This window comes from Spermophilus citellus, assembly GCF_964194105.1.
Source record: "Spermophilus citellus genome assembly, chromosome: 3".
NCBI classification, from domain to species: domain Eukaryota; kingdom Metazoa; phylum Chordata; class Mammalia; order Rodentia; family Sciuridae; genus Spermophilus; species Spermophilus citellus.
In genome coordinates this window covers 14,544,735-14,566,840 of record NC_138184.1, presented here as the reverse complement: position 1 = coordinate 14,566,840, position 22,106 = coordinate 14,544,735, and the positions used below count along the sequence as shown (strand labels likewise).

The following is a 22,106-nucleotide window of genomic DNA, read 5'->3' as shown; positions in this document are numbered from 1 at the left end:
ATGTAATCAATCAATCCCCTAAACCCCGAGTTCAGGGAGTTTCAGAATTTTATACCCAGCATGTAAGGGGAGGGACTCAGAAGTTCACAATCTGCAGAAGTTCACAGAAAAGCAGCTTTTTCTTTCTCTGTTCTGGGCAAGTTAACTCTTCAAGGACAACACCTGAGAAGGGGAGAGCCTCTTTTCCCCTTTCTTTCCACCCCCTGCCAGCTGTTACCATGGAGCCCATTTGTAACTTATCTTAAAAATGTAGACATCTCTGTGAAGCCCCAGCTCAAGGCCAGAGGCCTTGTTTGCACATTTCTACAAAGTACTATACTGGATACATTTGTGAAAAACTAGTAAGGGGTGTCCAGCACCTGGAGTGCTGGTATCTTCTCAGCCAGTGGCCAAGTAAATAGGGCGACATGAAAATACGTGGTGCTGACAGTCCTAAAATCAGCCATGGTGAAGAGGGCTTTTCTGTGGAGAAAGTGGGTGTGCCACTTCAAGCTGTTAAATTCTGGAAATACAGTGTTGGTCTACTTGAAGTGTAATTTGTGCCCCTTTTTTGTGGGGGGTACTAGGAATTGAACTCAGGGCTGCTCAACCATTGAGCCACATCTCCAGCCCCCCAAAATAAAATTTTGTATTTTATTTATAGAGACAAAGTCTGAGTTGCTTAGCACCTTGCTTTTGCTGGGGCTGGCTTCCTGCCTCAGCCTCCCTAGCTCCTGGGATTTCAGGGTGAGCCACCGCACCATCTATTTGTGCCCTTTGCAGTAGTGGGTGTGTCTTGTTTTTTTTTATAGCTCCCTTAAAAAGAGCTGTCCAGTCCCATACTTCATTAATCAGTTCAGCTCTATTGTTCAGGAACAAAGTTTCATACAGGAACAGGGGATGCAGGGATGGGGTGATGCTGTTAGGCCGGATTCCTGGTGGAGAAATGAGCCACTGAACAAAGGAGGGGCCTGGGCTTATGTAGGTTATAGTAAGAGGTGATTTAGTAAGTGAGTCAGTTTGTGCACTCAGGAATTTGAATTTGGGGGCTGGGGGCCTGTGGTCAGCATCTGGGGAGGATTTATTTTGGGAGAGATGAAAGCTATCCATGTATTATTTTGTTTTTCAGTCCCTTTTCCTAGGCCTCACTATTTGGGGGTTTGTCATTTTCCATACCTGATACCCCTCACCCCTCACCCTCTCTTCTCCACATACCTGCCTAAGGTCTGGAAGGAGTAGGAGCTCAGGGGAAATTGGTAGCAACCCTTTGAGCTGGGGAGTGTGACTCCCCATCCCCAACTCACAGCTATTTAGCAAACCATTGTCTTCTCTTTCTGAACCAGTCATCATCCTCTCTCAACCACCATCAGTCATTATTACAGTGATTGCCAGACCTTTGCCCTCTGCCTTGGTTTGTTGAGGAATGTGACATATCTTGTCTCCTCAGACCAGGCACAGCTGCTGGCAGATTGCTTTTTGGCAAAGAAAGCACATGGGGAGTCTGTACAGTGGGTCTATTTTATAGAATTATCCCCTTAACCTCGGGTTCCCACCATCCTCATCTATTTGTCCCCTATGCTCCTTGCCCTAGCCTCCCTAGTAGAGGGGACTGTAGTGTGTGCCACTACACCCAGCTAAATGGTGATTTTCTTAGTTGTAACCTGAGTGGACAGAATAATGAGGTCTGAAGAAACAAAGAGAATTCTTGAAATAGATTATTTCATACCAAGGAAGAATATAAACATCCGGGGCTTGGGGTAGAGCTTACCAAGCATTTGCAAGACCCTGGGTTCTATCCCAGCACCACAAAAAAAAAAAAAAAAAAAAAAAAAGAAAGAAAAAATAATAATAAGTAAATAAATTTAACTCCTAGCAATTAAGAAAGTATAAGATCTCTGTGGAATCACGTGCAGGTAAATAGACAATGGTAACTGCTGGTGAGTCTCCCTAATTTCATCTAGCTCTGTCCTCAGATACCAACATTGATGGAGTTTTTTGACATTGATAAAAATTTTTTAAATATATTTTTAAATGGTAGACACAATACCTTTATTTTTACGTGGTGCTGAGGATCAAACTCAGTGCCTCACACTTGGTAGGCAAGTGCTCCACCACTGAGCCACAACCCCAGCCCTGATAAAATGTTTTGTAGCTCAAAACATAGTCTAGGTTCCTGAATATTCCATGTGATCTTGGAAGAAGTGTGTACTGTGCTGTTGTTGGAGTGTCCTGTGACATCAAACACCTGAAGTTGCCAGCTGATGCTCATGAGCTCAGCTATTTCAGTACTGATTTTCTGCCTTCTTAATCTGTCATCAATAGAAGTGTGTTGAAGTCTCCAGATATATTTGAATATTAATTTTCCTTTCAGTTACATGTTTTTGCCTCATAACTTGATGCTTTGTTTAAGGGAATACCTATTAAGAATTGTTACATCTTCCTGGAGAATTGACGGCTGTATCATTATTTTATCCCTTTCTTTCTTTTTTTTTTTTTTAAGGTACAGCTTGATTCATCTCAAATTAACATAGCTTCTACTTTTTTATTATTGCCCTAATGGTATATCTGTGCATACTTTTATATTAAATATGTCAGTATCAGTATGTTATCTTATTTTAAAAATATTTATTTACATTTTTAAAAATCATACATGAAAATTGAGTATCATGTAAAATATGTATTTCAAAGTGTATTTGCATTGTGGAAAGGCTAAAGTGAAGTAACATATACATAACTTCACACCCATCATTATTTGTAATGAAAGCCCCTAAAATCTAATTCCTTCGTGATTTTCCAGAGTACAACTTTGTCATTTTTATTTATTCATTTTAATTTTTTAGTACTCAAAATCTTTCACATGCTAGGCAAGCCCTCTACCAATGAGTTACACCCTAGCTGCTTTTAAAATTTTATTTGAGACATGTCTTACTAAATTACCAGACTGGCCAGAAATTTATGATCTTCCTGCCTCAGCCTCCTGAGTAGCTGAGATCACCGGCTTGTCCCCCATGTCCAGCAGAGTCCAGTTTTTTAACTATGCTCATTGTAAGCACGTGGCCCACCAATGATGGAAGCAGGAGATGGGAAGCAAACCTCCGAACAGCAAGCTTTCCTCGACTCTGCAGCAAAGTCAACCCATCAGGCATGGGAGGGCTCATTTTCTGGGTGTGGGAAATGGCCCCCTGGTTACAGAAGGCATTTGGGTTTTATAGTTTACAAGGAGAGTGAGTTAATCAATGGAGACTGCGGAGGTGCAGTTTGGACAGTCAGGGAGCTAGTTGTGCAGGTTAAAATTTTAACCCAGGAAGGCAGTTGTAAAAAGTTTGAAATTGGGGCGAGGCTGTGGCTCAGTGGTAGAGTGCTTGTCTTGCATGTGTGAGGCCCTGGGTTCAATCCTCAGCACCTCATAAATAAAATAAAGGTACTGTGTCCACTACAACTAAAAAAAATAAATAAAAAAAATAAAAAGTTTGAAATTCCTTGTCACTGGGAAGAGCTCACAGCTTGGTGTCCGCTGCTTGCCTTCCTTCCTCTGGGACCCAATGATACCCAGAGCTTCACTATTCGCTTTTCTTCTTCCAGGACTCATCTGCAATGGGAAAGGGCCCAGCATTTCAAGATTAGCCTCCCCGCTTCAGGACCCATTGTGGTTAAGAAGGGGTAAACGTTTGCTTTTGGTGGAGATGCTGGGGATGAACCCGGGAAGGCCCATTGCGAATGTTTGGCTAATTCACTCCCTCCTCCTGAGCGCACTCCCTCTGTTTTTCGAGGCGCTATCTTATAGGAATATTATTTTCCATAACCTTTTAGTCATCATGTTTTACTATAATCGAACTCTTGAATTTATTTTTCCTATGCAACTATAATTTTGATCTTTTAAGATGTCTCCCTTGCCCTCTCCCTCCTTGGGTCTTCATATATAAAATGTTTTTTTCTTGTGCAGAATAGGAAGTTGGGTCTTGTTTTCTGAACTGTCAGTCTCTTTTAACGGGTGCATACAGATGATTCACGTTTACAGTGATTATTGATATATTAATGAGTGTCGTCTTTGTAACTGTTTTTGATTTGTTCTAGTCGTTCCAGGTTTTTATTTAAATTTCCCATGAGGTTCTGCCTTCTCATTTTAACTGCGTTTTGCTTCTATGTTGTCTTCTCCATCAGCACATCAAGTATACTTGTTTTCTAAATATTTTTAGTGATTTCCCAGGACTATCAAAATCTGTTTACAGGAAATCTAAATGCACTCTGGATACCGCTGGACTGTGTTCGTGGTCCTCGGTATGCTCTGTTTTTCATACCCCGTGTTCAACTGCTGTCATTAGCTGTGACCACCAAGTCTGATATTGATATTCCTGTTGGTTTGAATGAACATCTATCTGTTCCTATGGATAGAAGTAAAGAAAGGAAAGATTTTGTTGTATTTCCATTTAATTCTTTCCTAATGTTAGGGGACAGACGGATATGAACGGTGGGAACATGAAGCTAAGAGACTAATTCTATAAAATGGGCCCACTGTGCTGACCTCCATTGCTTTCTTTTCCAAGAAGCAATTTACCTGCAGCCCTGTCTGGCTTAAGTGGACAGGAGATGTCACATTCCTCAGCAAAGTACCTGTTAACTGCAGGATAAATGCAGGTCCAAGATAAATGTCAATGAGAGGAACCCAGGAGACTTTTGGTGACCAGATCCTGAAACTCTGGGAGATGATAGTTCCCCCTCACTATAAAATCTCTAAGAACATATGGTTAAGAGTCCAATTAGAGGTGGGCATGGTGGCACATATCTCTAATCCCAGCAGTTTGGAGCGCTGAGGCAGGAGGATCTCGAGTTCAAAGCCAGCCTCAGCAACTTAGTGAAGCCCTGAGTAATTCAGTGAGACCCTGTGTCTAAATAAAAAAATATATTTAAAAAAATGGGCTGGGATTAAGTGCCCCTGGGTTCAATCCCTGGTACAAAAAAAAAAAAAAAAAAAAAAAAAAATCCAATTAGAACTGGTCAGCATGGACCAAGGTGACTTAGAGTTGCTATGGCAATGAGACTTGACATCTGGTGTCATCCTTCTGTCAGTCAAAAGTCAAGTGGTGGACCTGGGCGGGACTCTCTGGAAACTTCCCTGGGACCCCTAATAAAATTGGAGTGCAGGAGAGGCATGTTGTCCCTCTCCTTTCTGAGAGGACCCACTCTCTCCCTTGAGTGCCCCCTTTCCCTTTCCCCCTATCCCTTCAGTAAACTCATTCCTGTTACTCTGAGTGACAGGTTTGAAATCTTTCTGACTTGGTCGCAAGAATCAGGGTTTGAAGGCGGAGGCTTCGTTGCCCAGTTTCTCAGAAGGCCCCAGCTCCAGAGCACTAACAAACTTTTCTTTGAGTCATCAGAGTTACTACCATTTTGCTTCTTTCCAGAGAACTTCTTTCAAAAATTCATATGACAGAGGTCTCCTGGTGACACAGTCTCTCAACTTGGTCCTGTTTTCTTTCCTTTTTTCAGGTTGTGTAGTTTCCACCATCTTATCTTCATGACACTCTGCTCAGTTTGCTCAGATCCATAACTGAACATCTAGGGATGATTCATTTGCACTGTGCTTTGATTGCTGTGTGGTCCTTGATGATTTGTAACTCTGTTGGTGCAGTATTTGCACGTCCTCCTTCTGGTGTCCTTTAGTCCCTCGCTGCAGTCCCCTCTGCTCCTTTGAGCAAACCTCAGTCTGAAAGTCTGTCTGGTAGTTCAGTGCCTGAAGGTCCTCAGAAATGGTTTCTCTCCATTCATTTTCCCCCCCATTTTTGAGCTATCTGTTCCTGCTTGTCCACATTCTTTGTGATTTTTTTCATCATTGTATTGGAAGGTGGCTGTGTGAATATCACTGTGACAAATCGGATTCTCCTGCTTTTCTGGTGTTGAGGCAGGAAGATTAGAGGGGGTTGAAATGGGGTTCTTCACTTCCTTTGAACTTTTGGTTCTAGAAATTTCTCAGTTGATTAGGGTTTGGGGAAATTTTTTTTTCTTCCTAAAAAAGAACTTATGAAAAAAATTAAAAATTTCAATGCCTTTTTCCCTCCTGGTATCAGAATCAGCTGGTGTTTTTTTTTTTTTTTTTCTTTGATTGTTACACTGAGAACCTGGTAGGATTCTGTAGGTGAAACTCAGCTATTTTTAGGATCTGCTAAGGTTGGACCCCCAGAAAATTTCACCTCTCCAACTGGTTTTCTTTCTGTCTTTGGCAAAATTCATCAGGGATGGTTTCCTACCTTGGTTAAGTGTTTCTGATGTAGTAAGTTAATCCTGCTCAGGGTCTGCCTCTTTGTTTCCCCAGTTGGGAGATGAAGGGTAACCATTTCTTATTTTTGTCATGTTCTGTTTATTGCTCTGTCTTCAGTGTTTAGAAAAGTCCTTGTTAGCCAAAAGGCACTTAATAAATATAGTGCTGAGTGACAGGGTGTGGTGGTACTTGCCTATAATCCCAGCTACTGAGGAGGCTGAGGCACGATGATGTCAAGTTTGAGGCCAGCCTCAGCAATGTAGCAAGACTTGTCTCAAAATAAAAAATAAAAAAAAGCTGGAGTTGCAGCTCAGTGGTAAAGTGCCCCTAAGATCAATCCCCAGCACCAAACCGAACCAAATAAAAAAAACCCCAATAACAACAAAGTAATTACTCACTGAATAAATAAGTCAAATAAATCTTCAAAGGAAATAGACAAGTCTTCAGTACCTCAGCAATAGCCTTCACATTATAGTCCATTTTGGTGCAAATTTCTGTGTAGTGGCTTTAGGCTGCCCTATAAGTGAAGGCCTTCCCTTATGTTTAAAGTGCAGGGGTTCCTATCTGTGGTGAATTCTTTTCTGGTGTCTCACAAGATAAGACTTATCAGTGAAGACTTTCCCACATTCAGAACATTCATTCATAAGGTTTTTGTCCAGTATCAAATTTTTAAATGTAAACCGAGGCCCAGCTTCTAGCTGAGGGATTTTCTACATGGACAAGCTTTCTCTCCACTGTGAATTTTCTGATGGATATGAAGTCTTGACTTCTGAAAGAAAGCTTCCTCCCATCTATCACTAGTATCATTTAGAAGTTTTTCCTATATAGATTTTTAAAATTTGTTATTTTTAGTTACACATGACAGTAGAATGTATCTTGACATACACAAAGTATAACTTCCCATTCTTGTGGTTGTACATGCTGTGGATTAGAGGTAGGTACGATAGCACATATCTCTAATTCCAGCAGTTTGGAACGCTGAGGCAGGAGGATCTCGAGTTCAAAGCCAGCCTCAGCAACTTAGTGAAGCCCCTTACATGAACACAGGAAAGTTATATCTGGTTCATTCTACTGTCTTTCTTATCCCCATTCCCCTACCCTTCCCTTCATTCCTTGGGTAATCCAGTGAACTTCTATTCATCCCTACTCTCTCCCCTTATTGTGTGTTAGCATCTGCATATCAAAGAGAATATTTGGCCTTTGGTTTTTTGGGATTGGCTTATTTCACCTACCATGGTAGTCTCTAGTTGCATCCTTTTACCAGCAAATACTATCATTTCATTCTTCTTTATGGCTGAGTAATATTCCATTATGTATATATACCACATTTTCTTTATCTATTCATCTGTTGAAGGGTGCCTAAGTTGGTTCCCTAGCTTAGCTGTTATGAATTGAGCTGCTGTGAACATTGATGTGGCCACGTCATAAGCCCTCTCTGGCATGAATTTTCTTTCTTTTTTTTTTTTTTTACTGGGAATTGAACTCAGGGACACAACCACTGGGCCACATCCCCAGCCTTTTTTTGTATTTTATCTAGAGACAGGGTCTCATTGAGTTTGCCTAGTGCCCTGCCATTGCAAGGCTGGCTTTGAACTCTCAATCCTCCTGCCTCAGCCCCTGAGTCCCTGGGATTACAGGCGTGTACCACTGCACCCAGCTATGAATTTTCTTTTGATCAGTGATGTTTGATCTCTGGGCAAAGGCCTTCTCACATATCCTACATTTATAGGGTTCTTTCTTGTGTGTTCTCTGGTGTTTCACAAGCTCTGGCTTATAAATAAAAGCTTTGGCACAGTCCTCACATCTATAGGGGTTCTGTCCTGTGTGAATTTTTTAATGTGGGAAGAGTGACCCGGAACTAGCTCAGCATGTTTATCATGTAGGGTCTCATAACCAGGAAGTGAAACTGCAGAAGCTTTGTGAATTGTTCAGGCTTGTGAGTTATCAAGAGGCTTCTTTGTGCACTAAAATGTTATACAGTTAGAACCATCTTGCGGCTATCCTGCTGTACCCAGAAAACCCACTCTAGTGGAACTTTTGATAACTTTTTGGCCTCAGAGCCGAGGGTCAAGGTCGTTCACATCCTCGCCTTTCCCAGGCCTGGCTTTTGCCAACACCGCCAACTAGGGCTCCACAATTTAACCCTCTCCATTTCTTCTTCTCTTTGTGCACCACACTAAGGCGGTGATCAGAAGCCTGAGGCTCCCTTCTTTGGAGCTGGCAGGAGACTCAGACCACCCAACCTCTGCCCAGAGTTTCCCTGTAGCCTCCATGAATCTCTGAGGCCAGGCTTCTTGCCTTGCTCTCTCAAAGACAATTGCTGCCTGCTTGAGAGACCTGCCCTTCTCTCTTTGAGCCCTCAGTTCAGTGAGTAAAGCCTTTGCCTGTCTTCTCGCTTTTTTTTTTTTTGTTTTATGCCACATTGTCCTCAGTGTCAGCATCAGAACCATCCTTGTGGAGATGACCAGACCATAAGCGGAATGTGCAGACACTGACCACCTCCCCGTCTGTGTTTTCTTGTTCCATCTGCTGACTTGCTCTTTGCCTGACGGCCAGCATGCACTCTGACCTCTGCTTGCTCCGGGTCCGGGGATCTCCCGGTGTGACCTGTGCTACCCTGCTTATTGCTACCCAGTCTGCGAATCTTAGCTCACAGTGCTTCTTTCTTTTTTTTTTTTTTTTTTTTTTTTTAAAGAGAGAGTGAGAGAGGAGAGAGAGGAGAGAGAGAGAGAGAGAGAGAGAGAGAGAGAGAGAGAGAGAGAGAATTTTTTTTTAATATTTATTTTTTAGTTCTCGGCGGACACAACATCTTTGTTGGTATGTGGTGCTGAGGATCGAACCCGGGCCGCACGCATGCCAGGCGAGCACGTTACCGCTTGAGCCACATCCCCAGCCCCACAGTGCTTCTTTCAAGGCAGACATAAATAGGGATATGTTCTGTTCTTTCCCAAACTCAATTCTTTGTGTAAATGATTCATCATAAAGTATATTGACAAAAGAACAAATAAAAGGTCTGTGGTAAGATTAAGACGTAGTAGTACTAACACTATAAATATCCTGAGACTTCTGAAGATTCATAACAGAGCCTTGGCCATTCGTTAGAGTCTCCATAGGTGACCAATGTCCTAATTCCTCAGTCACTTTCCAGTCTTTTCTGTGTGATTTTTTACTAACCAGTGTTCTTTAAGAAACAGAAAGTACCTTATTTATGGTACAAATAAGGGCAGCTTCAAGTTGATTTAATCTCTAACTTTTAGTAAGTATTAAGGCAATTTCAAGGGAAAGTGTTACAGGTTCCTTTCTTGGCCTCATTAGGTCCCACACATTCTCATGACTGAGGCTGAAGCAAACTATTTTCCATCCATCCAGTGGTGAGGGCCTTGGGCTTCTCAAAGTCCCTTCTTAGTGCTTTGAAAAATATTGCATCTGTTTCCAGATACATTTGGAAAATGCGTTCTCTGAACATTGCTGGGAAATGACTGGTCTGTAGATTTGATTGAAGTTCAAATGACAGGAATTGACAGTGGAGTGTATCGGTGTCCTCTAAGCAAAACTCCCTGCCTGTTTGCTCCGTCTTCAACACTTAGATTTCAATTGACTGTTTCCCTCCCCAAGGCCTTAGGTCTTATTTTCAATATGTTGTTTTATCTTACAGTAGATGTGTCTCATTTGTGGATGTGGGTGGCACTAGGTACCACACCCAGGGGCTTTGTGTATGCCATGCATGGAATACATGCATGTCCCTAAGTAGATACTATTTTGTCCCCGTGAGTCTAGAAATGACTTTTTGATGTCTCTCTCCCTTCCTCTTGGAAATATATGTGGATGTTTTAGGAGCCCGTGACCTTTGAGGATGTGGCCATGAATTTCACCCAGGAGGAGTGGGCTCTGCTGGATCCTTCCCAAAAGCAGCTCTACAGAGATGTGATGCAGGAAACCTCTGGGAACCTGGCCTTTATAGGTAAAGATGGCATGATTCCCTGGCTTGGTCTTGGAAGGCAAATGTCCCTTGTTTTCATCAGTGTTGCTGCATAATTCTGAATGTGAATTTGGGAACACTGGGGTGAAGACACGAGGCATGATCCTATTATACTTTGAATATAGCTAGAACCTAATAATTTTTCTATAATGTTGAATGATTCATAGTGGTTTTTCTGGGTCTACATTTTAGGAAAAAAATGGAAAGAACTAAATGTTGAAGATGAGTTCAAAAGCCCCAGGAAAAACCTAAGGTAATTTGCACTCATAAGGGAAAGCAGTGTTCCTGCAGAGTCTTGGAATGATAGGTATTTTTTGAAACGAGCACATGGTACAAATAAGGGCAGCTTCAAGTTGATTTAATCTCAGAAGTGTTCCCCCCAACTGTATACAGGTTGAGCATCTGATGTGACTTGGATCTGGAATGTCCCCCATAGGCTGATGTGTTGCAGGTTTGTGCACAATGCAGCAATGTTCAAAGTTGAGGCATTGGGAAGTGATCAGATAAAGAAGGACCTAACCTTATCAGTGCATCAATCAATTAATAGATGCATAACTTTTTTAAAAGGAGGAATCTATTTTTATTTATTTTGAAAATATTCTTTGAGACAGGGTCTCGCTGAGTTGCTTAGGGCCTCACTAAGTTGCTGAGGCTGGTCTTAAAATTGTAATCCTCCTGTCTCAGCCTCCCAAGTCTCTGGAATGACAGGCATGCACTACTGCTCCTGGCGTATATTCATAAATGGATGGCATTCCTGGGAGGTGGCAGGGACTGTAGGAGATATGGACTAGTTGGAGGAAGTAGGGCCCTACAAGACTTCATGCATGCCCTGGAAGGCTTTTTCTTTGCCTGACCCCCTTCCTCACGTTTGAGTTTTAGCCACCATTAGGGGAGCAACTTTGCTCTACCTCGCTCCCCACCATGATGTTCTGCCTTAAGCCCAAAGGGATGGAACCTATCAACTAGCAACTGAAACCTCTGAAACTATGGACCAAAAATAAATCTTTCATATTTTAAGTTGTTTTTCTTATACATTTTATCACAGGGATGGAAAGCTAATAGCCTCCATAATCAGAAAATCCAAAACCCCAAATATTAACTATATTGGAAACATTGGGAGCAACATAATGCTAGGAGTGACACTTTCTCATATGTGTATATGTGTGTGTGTGTGTGTGTGTGTGTATACACACATTGTTTTATGCACAAAATTATTAAAATTTTTATATTTCCTTCAGATTTTTGGTATAATGTATATGTGAAACAAAAATGAATTTTGTAAAGTAGAAGACATATTAAAGATATCTCATTATGTCTGTGCAAATATATCAAAATCCAGTGTACTTTTGGCCACTATATAAGGAATACTCAAGTACCTACCATATAGAACCACATATAAATACCAACTCTTTGTAATAGCTGTCTTGGAAACTTTCTACTGAGTGTTCAATCCATTGATGTTCAAAAATTCTTACAGGGCACAAAACCAGCACTTCTGTAGCAAAAAAAAAAATTTTTTGGGGGGGGGGTACTGAGGATTGAACCCAGGAACACTTGACCACTGAGCCACGTCCCCAGCCCTATTTTGTATTTTATTTAGAGACAGGGTCTCACTGAGTTGCTTCATGTCTTGCATTTGCTGAGGCTGGCTTTGAACTCACGATCCTCCTGTCTCAGCCTCCTGAGTCGCTGGGATTACAGGTGTGCACCACTGGGATAGTAAATTATTAATAATTAAAACCTAGGGGCTGGGGTTGTGGCTCAATGGTAGAGCACTTGCCTAGCATGCATGAGGCAACTGGGTTCAATCTCCAGCACCACATAAAAAACTAAACAAAGGTATTGTGTCCTTGTACAACTAAAAATATTAAAGAACAAACAAAAAACCTTAGTAATGTGCTTCTCATTTTTTACAGAAGTCAAGTGGTTGAGAGACTCTGTGAATGCAAAGGAGATAGTCAGTGTGCGGAAAACCTTAACTGGACTCCAGAGCATATTTTGAAGGAAAAAACTCCTCCAGGAGTAACACCATGTGAAAGTCCTGTGTGTGGAGAAGTGACCATTGGTCATTCATCCCTAAAGGTGCCCCTGAGAGGTCCCACTGAACACGAACCATGTGAGCATCAGGAATATGGAGAGAGGCCATATAATCAGAAGGAGTGTGGGAAATCCTTCAGCTATTCTCAGTGTTTGCAGACTCATGAAAGGACTCACAGTGGAGAGAGACCCTGTGACAAAAAATGTGATGAAGCCTTTAGGTGTTCCAGTCCTGTTGGAAATCATAAAAGGACTCACACTGGTGAGAAGCCCTATAAATGTAAGCAGTGTGGGAAAACCTTCGCTCGTTCTAGTATCCTTGTAGAGCATGAAAGAATTCACACCGGAGAGAAACCATTTGTGTGTAAGAGTTGCGGCAAAAGATTTACTCGTTCTAGTTCCCTTTACGCACATGAAAGAATTCACACTGGAGAGAAACCCTTTGTTTGTAAGCAATGCAGTAAAGCCTTCTGTGATCAGAGTTCCCTTCGATACCATGAAAGAATTCACAGGGGAGAGAAGCCATATGTATGTAAGCAATGTGGGAAAGCCTTTGCTTGTTCTGGTACCTTTCGAAAACATGAAAGAATTCACGAAGAAGAGAAACCCTATAAATGTCTGCACTGTGTGAAAGCCTTCCGTTCTGACAGTGCCTTTCGAAAACATAAGAGAGTGCATACTGGAGAGAAACTCTATGTATGTCCGCATTGTGGTAAAGGCTTTGTTTATTCCATTTCTTTTAAGTACCATGTAAAGACACACAATAGAGAGAGCGAAAAGAAACCCTATGAATGCAAGCAGTGTGGTAAAACGTTCTATAGTGCCAGTTACCTGAAAGAACATGAGAACATTCACAGTGGAGAGAAACCCTATGAATGCAAGCAGTGTGGTAAAGCCTTCCATAATTCCGCTTCCTTCCGAAGACATAACAAAGTGCACACTGGAGAAAAGCCACATGTATGTGAGCAATGTGGGAAAACCTTTGCTTCTTCTAGTTCCTTTCGGAGACATAACAAAGTTCACACTGGAGAAAAACCACATGTATGTGAGCAGTGTGGGAGAGCCTTTGCTTGTTCTGGTTCCTTTCGGAGACATAACAAAGTTCACACTGGAGAAAAACCACATGTATGTGAGCAGTGTGGGAGAGCCTTTGCTTGTTCTGGTTCCCTTCGGAGACATAACAGAACTCACACAGGAGAGAAACCCTATAGATGTATGCACTGTGGAAAAGCCTTCAGTTCTGACAGTGCCTTTCGGAGACATAAAAGAACTCACACAGGAGAGAAACCCTATAGATGTATGCACTGTGGAAAAGCCTTCAGTTCTGACAGTGCCTTTAGAAGACATAAAAGAGTGCATACTGAAGAGAAACCATATTTTGACAGCATTGCAGCAGAGCCTTCATTTATCCCTCTTCATTTAAATACCACGTAAGAACGCACAATGGAGAGAAACCTTATGTATATGAGCAATGTGGGAAAACCTTCCTTATTTTGAATCATTTTATAGCACATGAACAAGCTCACAGGGGCAAATCCTATGTGTGTAAGCAGTGTGAGAAAATCTTGTTTCTCAGTTCCCTTCAAATACATGAAAAGATTATACACTGGAGAGAGACCCTACGTTTGTGAGCAGTGTGGGAAAGCATTCCGTTGTTCCACTGCTCTGAGAACCCATAAAAAAACGCGCAGTGCATCGAACCTGTACGAACTCAAGCAATGTGGTAAAGCGTTTGGTGATCCCAGTTCCCTGAAAACATGAAAAAATTTACAGTGGAGAGAAACCCTATGTATAAAAGTCTCCATTTGGCTCACACATGTGGATGCACACTGAATCAAACCTTGTCATTGTGAAGAAAAAAAATAAAACCCAAGAAAGTTATTAGTTGAAACACAGTTTCAATTAATGAAAAATTGTCATGTAGTGCAATCTTACGAGTAATATGAAGAACTCGATGCAAAATAATTTGTGTAAAATACTCCAGAAAATACGCAATCTGAAGGAAATACTACAAGTTATAATAAAGATATTGTGTTTATCAGGGGCTCATTCTTGTTGTGGGGGAGTAATGGGAGTTGCATCCAAGGGCACTGTACTACTGAGCTACATCCCCAGCCCTTTTTTCAGGCAATATAGAGGGTGGAGCATCATACTCCTTACAACCCCACCTACAACTGCTGAGAATATTTTGAACTCCAATGGAAAGAGTTCTTTAAATTTTCATCAAGATTTAAAAATTTTTTTAAAAAATTCTTTTTCTCTGTTTAATTATTACCTTGATGGTACATGGACATTTATACAGTTTAAAGTTTTTCTTCTAGTATTTTTGAAGCCAGTTTTTTTTTTTTCATGGATTAGGTTTTTTGTTAAACAGGATGCTTGATTAGTATATTTTAGTATTGTTTTGTATTTATTTTTAATTTTTAAAGTTTTTACTTTACATATTTTTTTTCTTCTGTTTCCCTTGATTCTCTTCTGCTAGCAGCCAATCTCTATTCTCTTTCACGCTTCCTTTAATTTTTTACTTCTCTCCTCCCTCATAATCTCACATCCTATCACTTCTGTTTTCTCTGTCCACCATTTGAAAGTATAAACCCTTTTGCAAGCTGGTTGTTATTATTGTAGGCAATAACTGATCATATAATTTCTGTTTATTATGATAATTTGTAGACATCATAGTAGAAATATTTGGTTTAATGCTATATATTGTTTGTATTGGTTATTGTTAATTATTTGTCTACCCTTGAGGTACATTAAACCTTCAGAGACACTATAAGTCCACAGATAGAAACTCTGCTGCCTCAGATCCATATTGTTAGATGGGTAGACATACAAACAACATGAAAAATCATCACCTCAAGCAAACTAAGATACTTCAATAACAGAATCCATTGACACCACAGTGGAAGAAATGTTAGAGAAGGAGTGAATATCAGAAAATACAGAAAGTAAAAGGTCACTTCAATAGAGAGAGGCAGAGATTGGGGGGGGGGAAGAACTCTTCGAAATGAAAGAATCAATAAACCAAATTAAACATTCAATGGAAAGCATCACCAATAGACGAGATCACTTGGAAGACAAAACCTCAGGCAATGAAGACAAAATATATAACCTTAAAAATAAAGTCAACCATAGTGAGAAGATGTTAAAATATAAACAGAACTTTCAAGAACTATGGGTTAACATGAGAAGACCGAACTTAAAAATTTTTCTTATCAGGATAGATGAAGACGTGGAGATACAAATCAAAGGAATGCACAATCTTTTCAATGAAATAATAGAAAATTTCCCAAACCTAAAGAATGAAATGGAAAATCAAATACAAGAGGCATACAGGATCCCAAATGCACAAAATTACAACAGACCCATACCAAGGCACATTATAATGGAAATGCCTAACATATAGAATAAGGATAGAATTTTAAAGCTGAAAGAGAAAACTATCAGATTACTTATAGGAGGAAACCAATTCAGATCTCAGGTGATTTCTCAACCCAGATCCTCAAAGCTAGGAGTTCCTGGAATAACATACCAAACTCAAAGAAAATGGGTGCCAACCATGAACCCAAATCCAGCAAAATTAAGCTTCAGATTTGAAGATGAAATAAAAACTTTCCATGATAAACAAAAAAGGAATTTGAAACTAGAAAGCCTGCACTACAGAACATTCTTACCAAAATATACCATAAAGATGAAATGAGAAAAGTGAAAATCAGCTTGTTTTTGTAGGAACTACACTAAAAGAATAGTCAAATGAGAAACTAATGCCAGTTAAAAACTAGAAATAGGTGCTAGAGTTGTGGCTCAGTGGTAGAATGCTTGCCCCACATGCGTGGGGCACTGGGTTTGATCCTCAGCACCACATAAAGGTATTGTGTTCATCTACTACTTAAATTTTTTTTTTAGAGAATTTTTTTTAATATATTTTAGTTTTTGGCGGACACAACATCTTTGTTTGTATGTGGTGCTGAGGATCGAACCCGGGCCGCACGCATGCCAGGCAAGCTCGCTACCTCTTAAGCCACATCCCCAGCCCCCTACTAAAAAATTTTAAAAAGTTAATCAGAAGGGACAAGGATATTCCATAATGCTTAAGGGAATTACCCATCAATAAGATAACAGTCATAAATATTTATGCCCCAAACAATGAAGCATCTACACATCAGTCAAACCCTTCTCAATTTCAAGAATCAAATAGACCACAATTCAATAATACTGGGTAACTTTAACATGCTTCTGTGACCACTGGATAGATGCTCCAAACAAAAACTAAAGCCAAAGAACTAAAAAATACAATTGACAATGTGGACTTGGACTGAATACACTTTCTTAGCCAATGGAGCCTTGTGTATGGTAGACCATGTTATGTAATCTACCACATATGTTCCCATACAATTGTAATATTAATATATTTTTAGCATCTGAAGGATTAATTATGTAGCTCTCTTTCCATTTATATTTTTGTGTTCTTGCTTTTTTCTTGATTAGATTTGTTTATCAAATTTAAGCTGTATTTTTCTTATTTCATATGATTGATTTCTAATGCATTAAATCACACAGGAAACCCAGTCCTCATGATTTCAATTTTTTGAAAAAAGTAATGGAAATGCTTTTGTATTAATTATATTGGTTACATACATGGTGAAACTGATCAAATTGCATACTTCACATATGTGCATTTTATTGTATTTCAACTTTAATAGTTATGGGAAAAAAATTGAGACAGGCTCTCTCAAAGTTGCCCAGGCTGGCCTTGAGTTTGTGATTGTCCTGCCTTAGCTTCCCAAATTGGGATTATAGGCATGCACTGCTGCACCCAGCTAATCAGTGACACATTCTTAAAGTAGACGCCGCTGTGATGTCCCCCTGGAAACACCAAACGAAGCAGGGAAGCTTCAAGGTCATTTATCAAAATAATTAAATGAGCAACAGACAGCTTTCATTTTGAGTAGCGTCCTAATTTTAGTGCAGAAGGGGGATGTGACTGACATACTCAACATGGGATGGGCCCAAGGACACCACCTGTCCTTAACAGTGTCAACAGTTATCAAATTCAGAAGCACAGGACACAGGCAAGGTTAAAAAAAAAAAACAAGAATCCCTACTTCTACCACGCGGCCTGCGCAGTGGTTTCATTAATGAGGTTCTGGCATTAAGTTAGTTAGAAGAGATCAAAATAAAACACACAGACAGTACCTTATTTTACATTGCTAGGTCCGAGACGGCTCGCCTCCCTGTTTCCCTGCCTCCAGCCGCCCAGCAGGGCAGCGAGGATTACTCTGGGCTAGCAGGAGAGAGAGAGAGCGAACACGCCGGGGATCAGCCTTTTATTTGGGGGAAACAAGAGATTCAGGGGAGAATTCCATCCAATGAAGGTTGAGGGGGGGCTGTACTCCAAGGTCAGGGTCAGTGATTGGGTCTCCAGGGTCAGTGGTCATGCACACCCCCACGGATGGGCTCTCTCATCAGGAAAGGGTCGGGATAACTCCGACACAGCCAGAGTGCCTCAGGCCCTTAACGGGAGTCACCCAATCACGTGTCAGAATGGCTCTCCACATATTCCCCCTTTCTATTCTTAACAATGAGGCGGCGGTTCACTCTCTGGAGTCCCCGGATTCTTGATTGGAAGACTCGCCATCCTATAGTTACAATACAAAAGAGAATTAACAGCAAAGAGAATAATCCAATAATGTACCAAGCGGAGTGCTTAAGAATATTTCCAGGGTTGAATCCATTTAACTCCTTCAATATTTGGTTAGCCAAGGAAGAAGGATCTGAAAAATCAGCTCTATTATTCTGAATGTCTTGGATATGGTGATGAAGTTCCAGAATATCCAAGCTATTATTACTATTTTGCCAAATACCTAATAAATGGTTTTTAACTTTCTCCCAATCCCAGAGAGAAGCATTGTACTTGGCAGCTGTAACACATACATACTTATAATTAGCATGGCATTTAAGCCTTTCCTTAAATTTTAAGGCTGAAAGTTCATTACCAATGTTAATAACAGTCGCCTCTAAGGCGTTTAACTTAGTCTCAATCCTTTCATCAATATTTACTTGATTACGCAGAGCCTTGGAAGTATTTTGAGCTAAATTATTAAGAAATTTTGCATGCTGAATATTCTGAGACAATGTCAGAGATGCAGAGACAGTTGAGGCAATAAATGAGACCAGTGCTAAGACACCAACAATTATGACTCCAATAGCACGTTTAGGTCTTGTTAGCTGGGCATGAATTTGTTGTAAGACTTGTAAACCAGCATCAGTATACCATGGCTCTGAAATATTAGCAGGTAATAAAACAAAAGAGGGCTGATGAAGTATCAGCACTCCTTTTCCTCCATTATACCTAGAAATACAATTAGTTAGATTGCACTTATTACAAGTAACAAAATATCTGTCATCTATCCATTTAACTTTTACATTTCCAATAATTAAAACATAAGGAGATTGGACACAGGCTCTTAGGCCATAGCAAGATCCCTCTTTACAGTTCTTGCCAACAAATTTTGGTAAAGGTTTGTCTGAAAAATGTAAATATTCTGAGGCAGCAATTAAACGCCAAATATCTTTTTGAATACCTCCTTCACTATAAGTCAAAATATTACTAACAAATCCTGCAGGTGTCATAGCAGAATTTCTTCGTAATTGTCTCTTATCAATTTTTGGAGACCAGTCTAAAATATATCCACTAGCTTTAGACACCTTATGTTGTACAGGAAAGGTATTTACATAATCCATCCATTTAGGAAAGGTGCCAATTTCAATTATAGAACTATTTGGACAGTGGGGTACCGGTGGAGGTTTTGCAGAAATGACTGGCTTGTTATGGGAAAGTCCCATCTTAATTACTGATCTAGTATTAGGTTTTAAGTCCCCATAAATAGAATTATTTGTCAGTCTAGGTTTACCAATTGCTGTCTTTTCTTCAAATGATACTTTCAGACAGCCAGCATGTTTATCATGTGACCAACATAAAGGTAATTGGGCACTGTAGCCAGAATAGTTAAATCTAGTCACATGACTGGGAGTAATATGAGTATCTGTAAATCCTCCCATCATGAATGAGTCATTAGTAAATACTGGAATAGATTCTCCAGTCCACACAGCTGGGTGTACCAGGGGTGGATCTGGGAAATATGTCCAATAAGTGTCTACTTGATTCCCTTTTACCTGACAGCCCAGTAGGGCAATTACTGTCGCTACCATCAAGACTGGGGTCCTGTTCTTTCCTAGGTGTCGAGGTGTTTGGGAGGCCTGGGTTGTCAGCTTCTTCACATCTTTCCATGAAATCAGCTTCTCGGCTGGTTCAATCTGGTTTTTCTTCATCCTTTTCCGATATCTCCTCCTTCTGGGTTGTGGCTCCTCTGGGTCGATCCTCAGTCGCTTGAGTCTGGGTTCTATTTCCTCCATGTCTGATAGCACGTTCAGGCACCCAGATAGGACGAAAAGCACCTTCTGGAAAAATACAAGCATGCCCTCGGCCCCATGATATTACCGGATCTGGGCCCTTCCACTGACCAGTCTGTAAATCTTTCCACAGAACTCTGCCTAAAGGGCCTGTCACCGAGGGAGACATTTGCCTCTCAGCAGCTGTGTGACCTTTTGCGTCACAGTTTAAAAAATTTAAAACAAACAAGGCATGATTAAGACTATTTTGGGGAGTCACTATCTTATTCCCCCTTTTTAATTTTTGTAATTGAAGTTTAATAGATAAATGAGCTCGTTCTACAATGGCTTGACCTTGGGGGTTATAAGGAATTCCTGTTTTATGATTAATTTGAAACTCTTGGCAAAATTGTTGAAAAGAAGAGCTTACATAAGCTGGAGCATTATCTGTTTTAATCTGCATAGGACACCCTAAAACGGAGAAAGCTGCTAAGCAATGAGAAATTACATGTTGAGTATTTTCTTTAGTACGTGCTGTTGCAAAAATAAATCTAGAATAAGTGTCCACTATGACATGCACATAACATTGCTTACCAAATTGAGGAATATGAGTTACATCCATTTGCCATATTTGATTTGGTTTTAAACCACGGGGATTTACCCCTGATGGCAGAGATGGAGTGTAAATAACACACTTAGGGCATTGGCTTACAATCTGACGAGCCTGTTCTCTGGTAATACTAAATTTTTTACGTAAGCTAGAAGCATTTTGATGATGCAAGGAATGGGAAGCTAGGGCACAGTCATATGAAGACATCTGTTGACAAAAAGCTACTAATTTATCAATTTTGTCATTACCTGCAATTAGAGGTCCAGGGAGGTTAGTATGGGCTCGGATGTGTCCAATAAAACATGGGTACTTCCTCATTAGCACTGTCTTTTGTAAATTATGAAATAATTCAAATAACTCCTGTGATGAAGTAAACCCAATAACTGAGGTTTCAATATTTTTGGTAATTCTGACTGTATATAAGCTGTCAGAATAGATATTAATAGGCTCATTTGAAAAATAATTTAAGGCAAAAATCAGAGCTTGGAGCTCTGCCCTTTGGGCAGAAGTATAAGAAGTTTGTATTACCTCTGTGTGAACACGGCTGAAGAAACCTGCCTTACCAGAGCTGGAACCATCTGTGAACACCGATAAAGCTCCCTCTATTGGATGGGAACGTACAATCTTTGGAAAAATAAGTGATGTTAATGATGCAAATTGTACAATCTTATCACGAGGATAATGGCTATCTATCTGCCCAGGAAAATCTGCAAAAGCTATCTGCCATGAGGTAGAAGTTTGAAAAAGCCAATTAGTCTGTTGAACAGAAAATGGAATAATTATGATATCAGGCTCAGATCCAATTAATTGTAAAATCCTAGTTCTACCCTTAATTACTAATTGAGCTATAGAATCATGAAAAGGAATTAATGTTTTTTGAGGGGAATGAGATAAGTAAATCCATTCAATAACTCCTAATTTTTGCCATATGGCTCCTGTTGGGGTATGCTCAGTTGGAAATATTAATAAATACATTATTTCTTTAGGATCTATTCTAGTAAGCTGTGCATTTTTAATTGCAATTTCCACTTTCCTTAAGGCTGCCTTGGCCTCCAGAGTTAGTCGACGTGGAGAGGTTGGAGAAGGATTTCCTTGTAATATCTGAAATAAAGGACTTAACTCAGAAGTAGTTAACTTTAAGGATGGTCTTAGCCAGTTAATATCTCCTAATAGTTTTTGAAAATCATTAAGGGTATGTAACTCCTTAACTCTTATCTGAAGATTTTGAGGACGGATTGTACTCCCTTGAATTATCTGACCTAGATATTGAAAAGGAGATACCTTTTGAATTTTTTGAGGAGCTATACTTAAACCCATTGTTGTAAGTGAGGTCTCTAACTGAGTAAAAATTTCTGAAAGTACTTCTGAATTAATATGAGCCAATAGTATATCATCCATAAAATGAATAATATATGCATCAGGGAAGTTATTTCTAATGGGATCTATTGCCTGATCAACATATTTTTGACACAGTGTAGGGCTATTACGCATTCCCTGAGGAAGAACCTTCCAACAATATCTTTTAACAGGTTCTTTAAAATTAATTGTGGGGACAGTGAAAGCAAATTTTTCACAATCTTCAGGATGTAACCTTATAGAGAAAAAACAGTCTTTTAAATCTATTACCATCAAGCTATAATCTAAAGGAATGGCTGTGGGGGAGGGAAGTCCTGGCTGTAATGATCCCATAGGCTGAATTGCCTGGTTTATTGCCCTTAAATCCTGTAGTAATCTCCAATTTCCTGACTTTTTCTTAATAACAAAAATAGGTGTATTCCAAGGGCTAAGTGTTGGTTCAATATGACCAGCCTGAAGTTGTTCCTCAACTAATCTATGAATTATTTTAAGTTTTT

At 40.1% G+C, this 22,106-nt stretch overlaps 1 protein-coding gene across 2 annotated transcripts in view; it reads left to right on the top strand.

Annotated features, from left to right (window-relative positions):
• LOC308644304 (uncharacterized protein) overlaps window positions 1-14,697 on the top strand; it is a 39,874-nt gene extending 25,177 nt beyond the window's left edge. Inside the window, exons 2-4 of one of the 2 annotated variants that reach the window (XM_081285263.1) lie at window positions 10,070-10,196; window positions 10,407-10,467; window positions 12,131-14,697. In XM_081285263.1, coding sequence (XP_081141389.1) covers window positions 10,070-10,196; window positions 10,407-10,467; window positions 12,131-13,685 — 1,743 coding nt within the window. In that variant the 3' untranslated portion in view covers window positions 13,686-14,697. Of the gene's footprint in view, window positions 1-10,068; window positions 10,197-10,406; window positions 10,468-12,130 lie in introns of those variants that run through there. The other variant, XR_014020959.1, reaches the window with a different exon arrangement.
• The last annotated feature ends 7,409 nt before the right edge of the window (window positions 14,698-22,106 follow it).